At 41.2% G+C, this 17,904-nt stretch overlaps 1 protein-coding gene across 1 annotated transcript; it reads left to right on the top strand.

Annotated features, from left to right (window-relative positions):
• Positions 1-4,605: 4,605 nt before the first annotated feature.
• On the top strand, positions 4,606-5,151 carry LOC120090908 (leucine-rich repeat extensin-like protein 5). Its single transcript, XM_039048600.1, has one exon. It carries the CDS (start codon positions 4,606-4,608, stop codon positions 5,149-5,151), a length of 546 nt encoding a protein of 181 aa, XP_038904528.1.
• The last annotated feature ends 12,753 nt before the right edge of the window (positions 5,152-17,904 follow it).

The following is a 17,904-nucleotide window of genomic DNA, read 5'->3' as shown; positions in this document are numbered from 1 at the left end:
GGATGTGGAGATTTTCACTCATATGCTGAGTGTCCTCAAAACCCTCAGTCAGTATGTTTCATCAAGAATAACCCATTTTCTAATACTTATAACCCAGGCGTCATCAATCAGAAACCTGGAAATCCAGGTGGGGCAGATTGCAAGCGAGTTGAAAAGCAGGCAGCCAGGCGTTCTACCTAGCAATACAGAGACACCTGGGAATAATAACGGGAAAGAGCAATGTCATGCAGTGACGTTGCAGAGTGGAAGAGCCTTTACAGAAAGAAAGATGAATCCAAGAAACAATAGTCCTTCGAAAGAATGCATTACATGTTCAACGGATCAGGTAGAAAGAACGGTAGAAAATACAAGCCATTCGGAAACCAGCACGTCTAATGTGGGAAAGCAGGAGGTGCCTCTGAACGCATCATTCCCCAGGCGTCTGATGAAGAAGAATGATGAACATCAGTTCAAGCGCTTTCTCAAGCTACTGCATATCAACATTCCACTCATAGAAGCTTTAGAGCAGATGCTAACATACGTGAAGTTTTTTACGGACATTTTGACGAAAAAAAAAAAGAAAAGTCAGTGAGAAAGAAGTAATAGCATTAACACAGGAATGCAACGCATTAGTAAGCAACAAGCTACCACAGAAGCAGAAGGACCCAGGGAGCTTCACAGTTCCTTGTTCAATTGGAGGATTAGATGTGCTTCATGCGTTGTGCGACCTAGGAGCGAGCATCAATCTCATGCCCCTTATGCCCTTTTCAGTTTTTAAGAAATTGAGGATTGGCGAGGCACAACCTACTTTTGTCACCCTTCAACTCGCTGACAGAACAATTAAGTACCTAGAAGGGAAGGTTGAAGATGTTTTAGTGAAGGTTGACAATCTCATATTCTCAGCAGACTTCATTATTCTAGATTATGAAGCAGATAGGGAGGTTCCAATCATCCTTGGACGCCCTTTCTTGGCTACTAGGAAAGTTCTAATTGACGTGCATAAAGGTGAGCTAACCATGCGCGTGGATAATGAAGAGGAGAAATTTAATGTGCTCAACGCATTAAAATTCCCAGACAATGATGATTGTCAGCTAAACAATATTGAATTGACTGAAGAAGAGACTCGAGTATGTGAAGTTCTCGCATTGGAGGGAACCCTGAAGGAATCCGAGCCGCCAACTCTGAGTGAGCGGCAGAAAAAACCAACACGTCCTTCACTCAAACAACCACTTGAACTCGAATTAAAATCGTTACCTGGACATTTGAAATACGCTTTTCTTGGAACTAATAATACATTGCATGTTATCATTTTCGCTAATCTCACAAAGCCTAATGAAGATTCACTCTTGCAGATGTTGAAAAAACATAAACGCGCAATAGGGTGGACGCTTGCAGATATTCGTGGAATAAGTTCATCCTATTGTATGCACAAAATTAGGCTGGAGGAAAGGAGGACGGGGTCAATCGAGCCTCAAAGAAGGTTTAACCCCATTATGAAAGAAGTGGTAAAAAAGGAGATTCTGAAATGGCTGGACGCGGGAGTTATTTATTCGATACGCGACAGCAGTTGGGTTAGTCCAGTTCAATGTGTTCCCAAAAAAGGGGGAACGACCGTTATAGTAAACAGCAACAATGAACTCATTCCTTCAAGAACTGTCACAGGCTAGCGAATTTGTATGGATTATCGGAAACTCAACGCAACAACTAAAAAGGACCACTTTCCTCTTCCTTTCATCGATCAGATGCTTGATAGAATTGAAGGTAAAGAGTTTTATTGTTTTCTCGATGGTTATTCTGGTTACAACCAGATTTTAATAGATCCGGAAGATCAAGAGAAGACCACGTTCACTTGTCCCTTCGGCACTTTCGCATTTAGACGCATGCCCTTTGGCTATGCAACACACCAGGGACATTTCAACGCTGTATGATGGCCATTTTCTCTGACTTCCTGGAGCAGACCATGGAAGTCTTCATGGATGACCTTTCAGTCTTTGGAGACTCATTCCAGTCATGCCTGGATAACTTAGAAGCCATCCTCGCTCGGTGCGAGGAAACAAACTTAGTATTGAATTGGGAAAAATGTCACTTCATGGTGACAAAAGGAATTGTTTTAGGGCATAAAGTATCCAAGGCTGGCTGGGAAGTGGATGCAGCCAAGATTGATGTAATAGCAAAACTTCTACCACCAGAGAATGTCAAAACGCTAAAACGTTTTCTAGGACATGCCGGCTTCTATAGATGGTTCGTCAGAAGCTTTTCTCAGATTGCGCGACCTCTGAGCGCATTATTGGAGGCAAATCGGCCCTATGTTCTTAACGAAGACCGCACTCACACGTTCAAAACCTTGAAGTATGTGTTGACAACAGCCTCAGTGTTAATAGCTCCAGATTGGACGCAACGTTTCATTCTTATGTGTGACGTGAGTAATGTCACAGTGGGAACTATGTTAGGGTAGAAGAAGGGAAACTTGATACATCCCATCTCATATGCGTCCAAAACATTAAACGACTCTCAGAAACACTATACAAATACTGAGAAAGAGATGTTGGCTGTAGTATGCAATATTGAAAATTTCATTCTTACTTAGTTGGTGCATCAGCCACCATATACACCGACCGCTCAACCATCAAGTTCCTGATGAGCAAGAAGGACGCAAAGCCGAGACTGATAAGATGGGTTCTACTACTACAGGAATTTGACATTAACATCCAAGAATGAAAGGGAACAAAAAATCAGGTGGCTGACCACCTGTCTAGGTTTGAAAACCAAGCAATGCAAGTCTAGGAAAACGACATCAAGGACGCATTCCCTGATGAGAGCCTGTTTAGAATTGAAGGTAGGGAACCTTGGTATGCTGATATAGTTAATTACTTGACCACCAAGCAATTCCCTGAAAACTTCAATTCTCAGCAGAAGAAATGGCTAGTCCATAACAGTAAGTTTTATTTCTGGGACGAACCGTTTCTATACAAACAAGGCCCAGACTCTATACTTTGTCGATGCATCCCAGAGGAGGAGACATAACGCATCCTGGTCGAGTGTCATAATTCTCTTTATGGTGGGAATTTTGGTGGGTAAAGGACTACGGCGAAAATCCTTCAATGCGGTTACTATCAACCCACCCTTTTTAAGGACGAACGAGAGTTTGTTCAAAATTGTGACCCCTTTCAATGCACAGGGAATATTTCTTCAAGGGACGCAATGCCCTTGAATAATATTCTTGAAATGGAGTTATTTGATGTCTGAGGCATAGATTTTATGGGCCTGGTCCCTCTGTCTTGTGGTCAGTAATATATCCTGTTGGCTGTAAATTATGTATCTAAGTGGGTAGAGGCAGTAGCCTGTGCCAGAAATGACGCATCTACTATATCTAAATTTCTTATCACGAATATTTTCACATGCTATGGAACGCCGAGAGCTCTGATAAGCGATGAAGGTACGTATTTTATCAATCGCATCGTTTTAAAATTACTTGCAAAATATAATGTCAGGCACAAGATTGCTACCACCTATCACCCTCAGACAAACGGTCAAGTAGAATTTTCAAATCAAGAAATCAAATCAATTCTGGAAAAAGTCGTCAGCACAACATGGAAAGATTGGGCACAAAGGCTGGATGAAGCACTCTTGGCCTATAGGACTGCATACAAAATGCCTATAGGTATGTCTCCTTACTCACTTGTATTTGGTAAAGCATGTCATCTTCCTATAGAGTTAGAGCATAAGGCATTTTGGGTAGTAAAGAAGTTGAACATGAATCCAGATGTGGCGGGCGTTCAACGCAAGCTTCAACTCAACGAGCTCAAAGAATGGTGAATGAACGCATATGAAAACAAAAAGATCTACAAGGAAAAGACAAAGTGTTGGCACGACCAACGCATCAGCAAGAAGGTACTTGTTGTTGGTTAGAAAGTTTTAATGTTCAACTCACGCTTACGTCTGTTTCTAGGGAAATTGAAATCAAAATGGTTCGAGCCCTTCATAATTAAAACGATCTTTCCCTACGGTACTGTGGAATTAATGCGAGAAGATGGCACTGATGCGTTCAAAATAAACAGCCAAAGGGTTAAGCCGTACTTTGAAGACGAAATGGAATGCCAAAAGTCATCTCTTATGCTATGCGAGACAAGTTGAAGCTCGCATCGAGGCATCTCTGCGGTTGTAACGCCACATCTTCCAGGGACGCCTCTCTCAACCTTATTCTTTTGCTTCTGTATTTTATGTTATGTTTGAATTTTTTAGTTTAGTTATTTGAAGGTTTTAAGTTGATTGTTTTTCCATTACAAAATTTGGAAATTTGATTGTTTTTCTTTTAGAAAAGTTGTGTATAATTGTTAGACACAAGTCTAATGCAGGGGGCAGTTGAAGGGACGCGTCTCGAAAACACAAAACACTCGAGTGTTTTGGCTAAACGAGGCGACCCTTCCACTTTGCATTAATTGTAGAATCCAGGTGTCGCCTGACATTAGCCACGATCATCCTCTCCCCCTACAAAAACCTCACTTGAACCAAACCGTTTCTTTTCTCTTTCACTGCGCCTACGAACCTCCATTTCTTCAGAAACCCTAGAACCCCAGATCCACCAAACCACCATTTTCCACTCTCGCTCAGCATCTTCGGTGAACAATGTCGTCCAACTCAGATTCTCAGAACCAAAGCTACAGCCTAGGCAACGATTCGCCGGTAAGTTCCTTCTCCTCCTCTTCATTTTCAAGTTCACCACCACCTAGCCCTAGAAAATCAACCTCCGTCCCTACCCAATCGAAAGCTTCTTACAGCGGCGCTACCGCTGGTCAGTGTCTGGCTGCCTCTACACCTCATTCCACCTCCATGAAAGCTTTGGCCAAGAGCTCCAAGAAACTTGTAAACCCTTCGGCCAAAACTTCTCTGCCTAGGGCTAAAACCCCACAAAAACCCAAGTCTGCCCCTAAACCAAGGGTAAAGACACCAGCCAAGACCAGGGCACGTCCGTCATCTATGACCGCATCCAAACCTTATACCAAGCCTGCCCCACCACCATTTATCCCGAACATAACCTTGGTGGGTGCAACGCATGAACCCCTTCCTACCTATGCCCATACCGCACCATCTCTAGCGGTGCGTCCACCTCCCCCTCTATCCATTGAACCCTTAGCCACAATTTACCCAGTGGAATTAGACACGTCTAACTAGCCATCACCTTCACCCATCCCAATATCCTCTTCGGGGACGCCTCACATCCCTATGGGCACACCGCCATTCACTCCACCTATCCCAACCTCTGACAGTCCTGCATCAGAGCATAACCTTAAAAACTTGGCAGAGTTAGCAAGACGTGATGAAGAGAAATTATTTGGAGCTATTCTAGCATCGCTCAACCAAGAGCAAGAAACAACTCAAGTGATGCATTCAGATCCACCAAACGCATCACTCAAGTTGGATGAAACAGAAAGATATGGAGCGATGCTAAAAGAAGAGATGGATAATGAAGAAAGGGAAGAGAACGAAGGAGGAGAAGAAGAAAGTAGAGAAATGAGAGTTGGCACCGACGTGTTGCAACCACGCCCATCTGACGCGGATGAAGGGCCTATAAAATCAAAGAGAGTATCAAATAAGAGAAGGTTGATACTGGAGGAAGAATAAGAAGTTGCACCCGGATCTAAGGGTGCCACACGTAAAAAAAGGCACAATGAATTGGAAAATGAATTGGAAGAATATGCGCCTGCGAGACAAGGGCGAAGGAAAACCAATCTCCAAAAGGATTTGGAGAATGAGTTAAGAGAATTGGCTAAAGAGGCAAGAGAACACGAGGTAACGGAGACGTTACCTAAGAGAACCACGGGAAGGAAGCGTCAGCTTAGTGACATATTAGTAGAGAAAGGCTTCTTCCTTGAACGCTACCCATTGCAAGTCTATATCACAGAAACCATCAATGCACAAGGGTGGAATCTTTACAAAATCAAAGACTTATTTTATTCATTGAACAATGTGTATCTTTACAAAACAACGAGACTCCGAGAGAATTAGGACACCAATCCCAACAATAATATGATTTACCCATCATACATGACTGAAAAAATTCAGTAGTCCTCGTTTAAATGATAGGTTACACCTTCTAGTTACTAAATCAAAGACTCTCGACGATGGATGACCAAAGCATTGGTGCCAACTAGTTTTAGACACAACATTATTAACAGAGATATTAGACAAGATTAAGGCTGACGAGTATCCTTTATTTATATCCACCGCATTCTGAGACCCTTGTGCAGCTGACCAAGTAGAACTTGTAAGCTTCACAGCAGTCTCTTCCAGATGATATAGTCTATCTTTAAACGTTCCCCTCAAAATTGTTTGTCCCAAATCTTTGTCCTTTATGAGAAAATAGCTATCGTGAAATTCAACAAAAATATTACTGTCTTGTGCTAACTTGGAAACATTGACTAAATCTTTTGCAATGGTAGAGACATATAACACATGTTTCAGATTCAGCAAATGATTTCCATTAGTGAGAGTATAATTACCAACTAATGCTATTTGTGATTAATCCCCCTTACCTACTGTTACAAATTTCTCACCTCCATATTCCACTGGATTTGTCAGGTTGTTGTATTCAGATGTCACATGATTGGTTGCCCCACTGTCGGCATACCAATTTGGATAAGTTACATTCTCAGCGTTTGAGATAGAAGGTTTCACACCCCTCCCCGGATTTCTCTTTTAATCCAAGAAGGGATGTAAGGACAACAATTACCAACCCTTTTGTGATAAGTACTATTCTACTAAACTCTGAAACCTGTATCCTTAGCACCTAGCAAACTGATAAACATTTCAGTACTATAACTGTTCCAAGCATTACTTCATAACAACATGTTAACATAGGTGCTATTGATCTAAAAATCCACATTCATTCACATCACAATTAAATTGGTAACAAGCATTATTATAATTACCATCCTCGTCTCAGTATTTTTACCCAAATCCCTATGATATGTACAGACAAAACCATAGTTAAACAGATATGGTAACCACCTAAATACTATTCTCTAGAGAAAATCCTGGATAGTGACTGACTAGCAGATCTACTCGACTTCGGGACGTCGACCACTACCTAGGGAAGAAAACATTTAAAAGGGTGAGCTTAAAATGCTCAGTGAGTGACTATCTTAAAAAAAACATGCTTTAAATCATGATAACATGAATATGCCTATCACTGAAACATATATAAATTCATAATCAGGGTTTGAAAATGAAACTGGAATCATAAAAATACATCATGTAAAAAACCCTAAAATAAAACTCATTAGCATCTTTCTGGAAAACGCTACTACTCTACTACTTGAACATGTGAGAGAGCCCTTTTGTTCAATCCCTAATAACCTTACTTGAGAGATAGCCCTTTTGCTCAATCTCATCAACATCAATAACATAGTCATACGTGCACGTATAGCTAAACTGGGTCCTAACCATCTTACCATACCTTTGGTGTCAAGGATTCCTAGCATACCTGAAATCTAGGCACCTTGCCATACCTTCGGTACCAACATTAGAGTAAGGTCCATACAAGGCACCAAACATTTATGCACATGGCAGAATATATATTCATTTAAAACATTTTTCATAGTTTCATTATCATCGCATGGTGCCTTGTAAAACAATAAGCATATTTAAAAAATTCCTTGATAAAACTTTATCATGCTATAAAACATGGCATAGGCTTACTGAAAAACGCATGTTAAATTCATACATAACTTCATCATTTGAAACATGGATCATGCGATCAACATTCATTACAAGCATGCGTCCACTAAAACATGATATGAAAACTTCATGTAAACTACCTCACGATAAAACATTCATAAAAACTATCTTTGGAAAAACATTTATTAAAACTTGCCACTAACTGTCTTAAGCTACTTATCCAAGGGCTTTGTAAGCCTCTCCTACTTACGTCTTCCCTATAATAAGAAGAGGTTCCTTGGTTAGTATCATTAGCTCCCTTTTGAGATTAACATAATACTTAACATTATTGCATATCATCATCGCATCATGACTGAGTTCATTGCATCCCTTATACTTAGCCACTTTACTTTTTGCTTGTCTATAGATTGGCTTCCCTTTCTATTGGGTGCTCTATAGTCGCAAGGACCCCCTTTTATGCCTATGCATCAACCAACCCTCGCGTGCCTTACTTCACACCTTGTGCCTTGTCGCACTCCTTGACAAACCAGTTGCTTGCTTACTCTTTATATGCAACTGCCTGCTTATTCATCCATAACATTAATTCAGATTCAACCTCTTAAACCTCATAATTCTATTTCCAACTATTAATTAACTAAATTTTCTTTTGATAAACTTCCTCAAAACTTCATAACTATTTACCTTATAATTTGAGCATCAATTTCTTTTTTATTTAGCTGGAAACTTCTCAGATCTCCTCAAATTTTCTCATAAATCCTTAAGCACCTTCAGAGCCTCAACAAGTACTCACACTTCTCTTAAGTGTAGGAAAAATTGGCAAAACAATTTCTTTCGTTGCTAAGCCTATTTACACTTAGGCATGAATGAGAAGTTTGTTTAATTAAATGTCATCCGGCCTATTAAACCTAAGTTAAACTTTCCTAAGGTTGCCACTTAACCCACTAACAAATTATTAAAACTAAAATCTTTAACTTATTTTCATCGCAGAGGGCTTGTGATGACTTAGGCCCCTTCGTTGTTTATCGCATAACCGGGCAATCGTCGCACTATCTGCCCAGGATCATTCTTGGCAGGTCTTGCGTAAATAACCGACCCTCATTACTTGGCTATTATTTTGGTCGCATGGTAATAAAGAGCTAATCACATACAACTCTATCTAGCTTCAGATTACGTCATACTAGACCCTTAACTTAAGTTCCTTCACAACCTTCCCAAAACCCCACGACCACACTTAGATAAAATTCCTTTTTCCTTAAACACTTGGCCGCATGTCATCTTGAAGGGTTTGTCGCATGAACTGGCATGACTTGTCACATACATTGACATGATTTCATCGCATAAACATCTCTGTTTTTCCTTTAAGTGTTAATTCTGTTAGGGTTAATGCCCTAAAGTCTCATGTCCTATAGTTTGAAAATAGTTTGTACGAACGCTTGTATTGTATAATATATGATATTTACTTCACATCTTGTTTTTTGCTCAATTACATGTTTTATTTGCTTTACCACAAACCAATAAACTTAAAATCTCTAGTTATCTGTATGTAACTCAAGCATGTATGTGGTGATATATAAGTGAATCATGTCTTGAGTGATAACCAAAATGGTCTGTACTATATGGATATAGGAGGGAAACCTTATCCTTGTAACGCTATAGATGCGGCCCACTTTATGGAATCGTCACAAGTGTTGTGACTTGTCACAGATGGTCTGATCCTGATCCTTCATGTTGGGGACATGCAAGCGGGGGCGTCCTATACAAAGAGTTTGTATAAGACCTGACCACGAAGTGTTAACGTCTCGTTATATAACACCGTTCATGACAGAGACTTCACTTCACTAGGATGACCATAGGTAACATGACCACAATCTGAGTGAGTTGGGAAATCCTACCATTGAGGACGGTCCTTTGATTTGTATGGATGCGAGTGATCAGGTCGTCGATTCAAACTTACCATTTTGGGGATTCGTCTGATTTGGGAGCTGGGAACTATGAGGGCTAACAAGTAGAATATGTGGTGATTATAATAAGAATTCATGTGACAAGTGAGCTTACGTCGATCAACATTGAAAATCTCGGCTAACTCGATATTATGCATTATTTTGCGTCCAAATGTCTATTTTTTAGCTAGCGCAGGAATCGATCGTATGCAGTGAATCCCAGTCCATCACAAGGGTGATCGCGTACGTTCATCGCATGGATGTTGTGGCTATTAATCAAATGCGTCCATCTCGTGGAGGTTACAGCTACAGAGTAATAACCATGATAAAAGGGTGATCGCAAGGTTGGTGGAATGCGATGGTACTCCGGAAACTAAGTATGAATGCTATGAAGCACAAACACAGATACGGCTACACGATACGAATACGATTGGACCATTCGTCAATTTTTAAAAAACTAATATACAGATACGTCTAAGGATGCGTTATTTTTTATATATTTTTTTAATATATATATTTCTAAAAACTAGGATACTGATACGTTGGAGATACATTTTTTTTTCTTTAAAAAAATATAGGATATAGATAAATTTAGCATATAAGTTAATAAAAGTAGCACAAAATAGAATACAAACACTTAAATACAATACAAAGCAAACATCTAAGATTTTGAAATCCAATAGTTAATAAAATGCAATAGAAAAGTGACTTATATTGCAAAGAAGAAGTAGATTAGAGAGAGAAATATGAAGATAAATGAAGAACTTATTATTGAAGATATCCAAATGGTTTATATTTTGGTGGACTTTGTGGAGATTCAAATGTGAAGATGGAGATTAGATGATTCTAGTCGAGGGTTTGGTACTTTATTATTATTATTTTATTCTTTTAGTTTTGGACTCAAGTTGTAAGCTTTTTAAATAGGTTGCCTAATTTTAGATTGAGAAAGATTAGATAAGTTACTTGTCTTTTTTCTTAAAAAAATATGCATAGAAATCAATACGTCAAATCGCATGTCAGATACGTATCTAGAAAGTATCTAAAAGTATAGATACGTCAAATATCGTGTCAAATACGTATCTGAGAAGTATCTGGAAGTATCGGTATCTGATACGTGTCTAATACTGATTCTTTGCCTCACATGAAGTATCTGTGCGTCATAGAATGAACGCATACCTTGGGAGTATCAAAAAGATGATGTTGACATTTCAGTGATAACTTGTAGAAATACAAGTTATTTATACTACCTTATCTGGATATTGCGGCCAAAAGAGAATAAATATGTGCCAATTGTATCAAAATTAGCTTAGAAATACAATACTTCTAAATTATCACAATTACACCCACTAACATCATTAAGATGGAAGAAGAGGAGATTTCTATTCTGTTTTGCAAGAAACCAAGTCACCGCTTGCGATTAAGGCTCAAGACAAACTGACCAACGCATCTCTGACACATTGCGCCCATCAATCAACAATGAAAAGACGATTAACGCAATGACGGCACAATGCGACAGTCGATCCAAAGCTGACTTTAAACTGCATGCAGTAATAAAAACAATACCGCATGCGAAAACTCGATCAAAAGATGCAGTAGTGCAGAGGATTGTGCCACGTGTACGCCTAACGATTGTGCAGATTTGACGATCTGATTACATAACAGAAGGAATAATATCCCTCCATCTTAGAAATTTTCATAACAACAAGTGGGGACCATAAGGCCGGAGTAAAAGATCTTCACCTATAAATACCCCATAGAATTCACAGAAAAAGAGGTTACTCAATACGGGGCTAATTGTTGCTATTATATTGAGAAAGAGGCTGAGCTGAGTGTTAAACTGAAGAAATCCGGGAAGAAGGAGAGACAAGGGCGAGAGGTGAGTCTCAGTGTTAATCTACCAGATCCCCACCACGAAGCTCTATACTCAGATCCCTGCTATCGGTTAAGCAAGCCTGAGAGGGAAGCCCATCCGTCCACACGATCCATCCATTCTGACAAGCAAATCTCCATCCAAATCGGTGCTGAGACGTTGGCACTTGTTTGTATTTGTTTCTTTATCTTTTCATCATTGTATCTCATCTTCTTTATCTCTTTATTCACACACCATGTATCAGACGCTAAATAGATATATTGAATGTCTCGATCATTTTCATTACCACTTCTCTATCTATTTTCGTTCCTCCATTTATCGTTTTCTTCATTAAGTGTTCTTAATCTCCGGGTAGTCAATATGAATTAAACGAGTACTTAATCTGTGTTAGAGAGATAATTGCATTTAGCTAAGGCATGCTAGACGGCATCTTCACCTATGAAAGCAGAAGAGAAGATGTCATTCTGATCTATCAAGAGAAGGTCAGAAGAATACGTTAACTAGAGCAAGTAGTACTTCCAGAGATGGAAGGAACCTTGCGTTCATTACGTTCATCTCTGTTTCACCACAGACATGTGGGAACTTGGCTGATCACTGAAAGGTGTATGCTAAGGGAAAAGCGGAACCGTACTTATAACTTTAACGCAATTAAGGAACTTGCGATGTTTATATTAGTTATCTTTCTCTTCCTACTTCATACATAAGACTTGCCATCGCATCACATGATCTGTGTATAATCTTCACAACCAGCTTTGCCCTCAGTATTTTGTATCATGCCGCCTGTATCTTGTACCATCTTAGCTTAGGCTTACTGCATTTTATTTTATTATCGCATTTTTAGTGCTTTCCTTTACTTTATTGCAACTTTATATTCTTGTACACAAATACTTTTATTAAATTGAAAAAAACCTAGTCACATGTATCATAAACATAACGTAATAACCTTAAACAGTCCCTGTGTTCGACCTCAGATCACACTGAGAAACTTGCGGTGAAATTATACTTGGTTCCAACGCAAGGGAACTTGTGAGAATGCATAACATACTACAAGAGCATCTATTAAGAACGCATATCTAGAAGTAGTATTGCATAAATTGAGTCCATTAACGCGTGCATCATTAATAAGGAAGTAAATTTTAGCGTTACAAGTTTATGGCGCTGTTGCCAGGGATTGGTTAACGGTTTATTGTTTGAGTGTGTTTGTAGTATTTTTCAGGACAGATGTGGTATTGTTTGAGTGTGTTTGTGGTATTAGCGTAGCAAAATACCACAAACACACTCAAACAATAAACCATTAACCAATCCCCGGCAATGGCGCCATAAACTTCTCACGGTAAAATTTACTTCTTTATTAATGATGCATGCGTTAATGGACTCAATTCATGTAATACTACTTCTAGAAATGCGTTATTAATGGATGCTCTTGTAGTATGTTGTGCGTTGTCACAAGTTTCCTTGCGTTGGAACCAAGTATAATTCCACCGCAAGTTTCTCGGTATGATCCGAGGTCGAACACAGGGACTGTTTGAGGTTATTGCGTTATGTATCACAAGTTTCTGGATCTTGCGCTGGCGACTCTTGAACCCATTCCTTTCCCTTATCTTCTCTGCGTCGTCTTTTTAGCTTGGGTCCTTGCAGTGCATTCAAATCGATCGCGGGCCTCTTTGCTAGCAGCTCGGGGCAGTGTGGGGAGTCTTTAAGGAGCAGCCTCAAGATCTTGATGTTAATGAGGTCGTGGACTTCTAGCATGGGCTCCTCATCAATGCCTACGCCCATAGACAGGCATAGACTTGAAACGATCCACGGGAAGAAGTACTGCCCTCGGATATGCCCCACCAATGATCTGATCTGCCTTGCGATCAATTGCCCTACGTCGATAGGAATGTCACGTGCAATGGAGTATGCATTCATAACCCGATCCCTTGATATAGTTTTGTCATGCGTTGTTGGGATCAGCCACTTTTTTACCAGGTAAACCCAGAGCCTTCCCTCCGGAAGCAAAGACTTGGACTCCAGGGTGTGGATGCCTTTGAGCGAAACCGACCACTTCGTGCCCGGTTAATATAATACCCTTAGCGCATCTTCCATCTGTTACTCCATGAAATCATCAATAATTTTGTTCCCTGGTGCATCATGGTTGTCCTTCATCTGATATATTTCGTTGATGTCCCTTGCGTTGAACGATACTGTTTCTCTTTTAAAGGTCACTACATCCCTGTTTCCATATAGACGCCCATGATAGAAATCCCACACCACCTGAGGCACAATGATGGATGGACACTGGCAGAATATGTCCCACCCATGTTCCACAATCACGCTCATGATGAGGTCAGGTAGTGGTGTCGCCGCAGGATAGAAGCCCATCTTAATCAACATGTCATCATTCTCTTTTCTTTTTTATGAATGCTTTCTGGCCGATGCGGGCTTGCTGCTCTCCGCTATTGCCTTGCCTTTTTCCTTAATCAACGAAGGTGGGCTGCTTGTCTTTGTTTCTTCTCCTACTCTTTGCGTTGTTCCTTCTTCTCGCGCTCTATGAGTTCTTTGCCCTTTTTCTTCATTAAGCACAGCATATTAGCTTCACGCTTCTTTTCCTTCTCTTCCAACAATGTCCTTTCCTCTTCCTCCTTTTTCCCTCTCTCTTCTTCTTCTTCTTCTTGTTCTTCCCTCGCAAATTCTTCTTTAAATTGTTCAGAGGCCAGTAACAGACGTTGTTCCTCCTCGCGCCTTCATATCCCTTCAAGTCTTGCAAGCTCATTATTCCTTCGCACTTCTTCGAACTCCAATCTTCTTTTTTTTATTTCCTTCTGTGATGATGAGCTTTCCCCTCCCCATATTTTCTTGTTTCTCCTCCTCTTCTTTTCTTTTTCTTTCTTTTTCTTCCATTGCGATAATTAATTTTTACGGGTCAATAGTGGACCCTTGCAGCGCATTCTCCCTGCGACGCCACATCAGGGGGGCTTCTTCTGCTTCTTCTTCTGTATCGGTTGCAACCATTTGCGTTGTTTTGGGTTGCGCCGATTCCATCAACTGTGTCGTTTCCCCCTATCCTCCCTCACAGAGGTTGATTCCTGTCTCTTATACACATCTAGATGTGTACAAGAGACAGGCGTTGGTTCCATCAACTGTGTCGTTTCCCCCTATCCTCCCTCACGAAGGTTGATTCCTGTCTCTTATACACATCTAGATGTGTATAAGAGACAGGGGTTGTGCCGATTCCATCAACTGTGTCGTTTCCCCCCTATCCTCCCTTACGGAGGTTGATTCTCCATCCTTCTGCGGGTTCGCAGCCCTCTACTTTTCTTCTTCCACTCTTTTTAGGCGCCTCTTTCCACGTCGGCGCATTTTCTTTTCTTTCTTCTCCTTCTTGGCCTCCTCATGTTCATCATCATCCTTTTTCTCTCTGTTGTTTCTCTCCTTGCGATGATGGGAAGATTCAGCCTCTCCAGATTTCCTTCCTTTGTTTTTCTTCTTCTTCTTTTTCTTCTCAGCCACTTTTGGTTGCGCCTCCCCTGCAACCTCCTCCACCGCAACGTCAGGGGTCTCCACTGCAACTTCAGCCTTCTTGGACTCCTCCACCGCAATCTCTTCCTCCACAATTCTGGGCGGTCCATCATAGGCTTCTATGTTGACAGTCACCACAAGAATCTCTGGGGCCAGAATGCCTCTTCTGATTTCTTCTTCAGTTACCACTGCCTCCTCCTCCGCCACTCCTTCCGTCACTGCTACCGTCTCCTCCTTTGTCGACAGTGGTTGATTTACAACCCCTGCCTTGGGCAGTCCACCTCCTAGCTCTAGGTTACTCAAAATGTTTCCAAACACCTTCATATCATTGTGTCTCTTCCTTTCACTCTCAGTGGAGACGGCAGGTGTTGGAAAAAAGTATGCTTTCAGTGCTTCCTCCCCTTTTGAACAGAGGAGATCTAACGGCCAGGGAGTTTCACCGGGCTCTCCCAGCGAGTCTGGGGATAGTGTAGGCTTGGGCGGTGAGTCTGCGACTGGCAGCCAGAAATGCTGCCTTTCGCATGGCGACATGGTCAGAGGTAGATGTGGATGGTGAAGTAGAGTGGTTGGAAGTTTGGTCAGCCATAGAAGCTAAGCTCGGAAGAACTGGTAAAATGCTGGGATGCTGGGGAAGACAGAAGTCTGTATGCTACGGCGCTAGGGTTTCTGATTGCAAAGATGAGGTAACGTTTCCAAAATGAGGTAAGGGTCCTATTTATAGGTTGGGCCGTAGTNGTATGCTACGGCGCTAGGGTTTCTGATTGCAAAGATGAGGTAACGTTTCCAAAATGAGGTAAGGGTCCTATTTATAGGTTGGGCCGTAGTGGGCCCAACACGATTTTTGTGGCGATAGGCCTTGAGAGACTCAAAAGGTGCATCGTTCGACTTCTCTCATTTATGGGATTTCAGAAAAAAAAAGTCCTTTCGTCTACCGAATCATCATTACTTTGAAATACGAAACGATTGGACTTCCTCACATTACAAAAAGAATTTTCTTTAACATTTTATTTGAATGGATGCAAGATAAAGATTAACGCAATGTGCTCATCAATGCAAATGCATCTTCACAGAGGACGGGCAACAACGCATACATCCCCGCAACACACCCCTTAACCAAACACATTTCTGAAGGATACCTCAACATAGTGCATTTAGCTAAGGCCGGGCAAAGGACATATACGAGCACAACACACCCCTCAGCTCAATACAGTTGAGTTGGGTGAATGCAAAGCGTATCTTATTGGTTTAAGATGCGTCCATTGTTGCCTTGCATACTTGTTGTTGATTATATAATTTTATTTTTATTTATTATTATTTTTTTCTTCATCAACGCAAGTTCTATGACTTGCAACAATAAATTTTTCTTTATTATTCAATCATTCACCATTTAAAGCTCAACGCATTAATTATAGAAAAGCTTAAAGAATTAAATACTATACAGAAATAAATGCCAAGGAAATAAATGAAGAATTAAATTCATAAGGCCAAGAACGAATTAAATAAGCAAGTGAAGACAAAATTCAAGAATTCAAAGAGATAGGAATTTAAGAAAGCATTAAACATAAGGGTGAGATATGGACCGACAGATGCGTTTCTTGAATGAGCGCAATCCACATCTCCGCAAGCGGTCCTACTTGCCTGCCTAATGTCCTAGGGACATTGCTCCTTTCCTGTAGATCCCGGGGCTTCTGAATTGCTCGGCAACGTTCCTGGTGCTCTGTTTCTCAGCTTGGAAGCTAGCTGGCCCACCTGGATCTCCAAATTTCTAATTGAAGACGCTTGTGCTTGCATCACTGCGTTGTTTTTATCCATATATTGCTTCAACATGGTCTCCAAAAAGCTTCCAGAAGTGTTAGAAGATGAGGGCTACTGGTGTTGCGACTGTCTTGGCGACCCTTGATTTGAATTTTGGTGAAAAGAAGGATTCCCTCGTCTGCCACCTTGATGGTTGAGTGGCCATCCTTGGTTAGGATTATCTCCCCAACCGAAGTTAGGATGGCTGCTCCAGCCAGGGTTATAAGTGTTGCTGAAGGGGTTATTCTGGATGGTACATACTTGCTGGATGTTCGATGGGCACATTTCAGCTCCATGAGCCCCTCCACAATTTACGCAACTTAATGCGACCACTTGAGCCAGCGTAGCAGGTTGCGCTGATTGTTGAGAGATGGCTTCTTGATGAATTTCCATCGATTGGAGGATGGCTTCTTTAAGTCATCGTGGTCATCTGTGCGGCCAATGTGGTCATTCTCTCCGCAGGGACAATGGCATTTTTCTTCTTTCTTCTGTCGACACCTCGGCCTCCATATCCATCGTCAATCCAATCATCCATGTTTCGCTATATGCGCGTCAAGGATGACCTTAGCCTCTATGTATGTTTTATCCATAAAACCTCCTGCGCGGAGGCGTCAGCAACAACCTGCATTGATCTGTTCAGGCCGTTATAAAAGTTTCCATCAAGACGCAATCGGGAATGTCGATATGTGGGCAGTTTTTTGCCAATCTTCTAAATCGCACCCAGGTGGTGCTCAGGGTCTCATTCTCCTTCTGCTCGAAGTTCAGCACGTCCTTCCATCACTTTGCGTTAATGGCTGGTGGGAAGAACTTCTTCATAAATCCCTCCACCAGCTGGTCCCACGACGTAAATTGATTAGGCTTTAGTGAGTGTGCCCACCTCTTGGCCTCATCCCACAAGGTGTAAGGAACAAATACAGTCTTATACTCTCCGTGTTACGCCAGCTAGAGAGAAGTTGTCGCACCAGCATTTGACAAAGCTGGTCAGGTGAGCATGTGGGTCTTCATCTTGCAGACCTCCAAATTGCCTGGCATTTTGGATCATCTGAAGCATGACCGGCTTAATTTCGAACCTTGCATTCTCCTCGACAGTAGGCCTCAAAATCCCAGACGAAAAGTCATATAGGTTGGGTGCTACGTAATTCC

Source organism: Benincasa hispida, chromosome 11 (assembly GCF_009727055.1).
Source record: "Benincasa hispida cultivar B227 chromosome 11, ASM972705v1, whole genome shotgun sequence".
Classification (NCBI taxonomy): Eukaryota; Viridiplantae; Streptophyta; class Magnoliopsida; order Cucurbitales; family Cucurbitaceae; genus Benincasa; species Benincasa hispida.
This window is presented reverse-complemented; position numbering and strand designations above follow the sequence as displayed.

Coding starts and splice junctions, on each gene's coding strand:
- LOC120090908 (XM_039048600.1), top strand. CDS start 4,606: ATGTCGTCCAACTCAGATTCTCAGAACCAAAGCTACAGCCTAGGCAAC.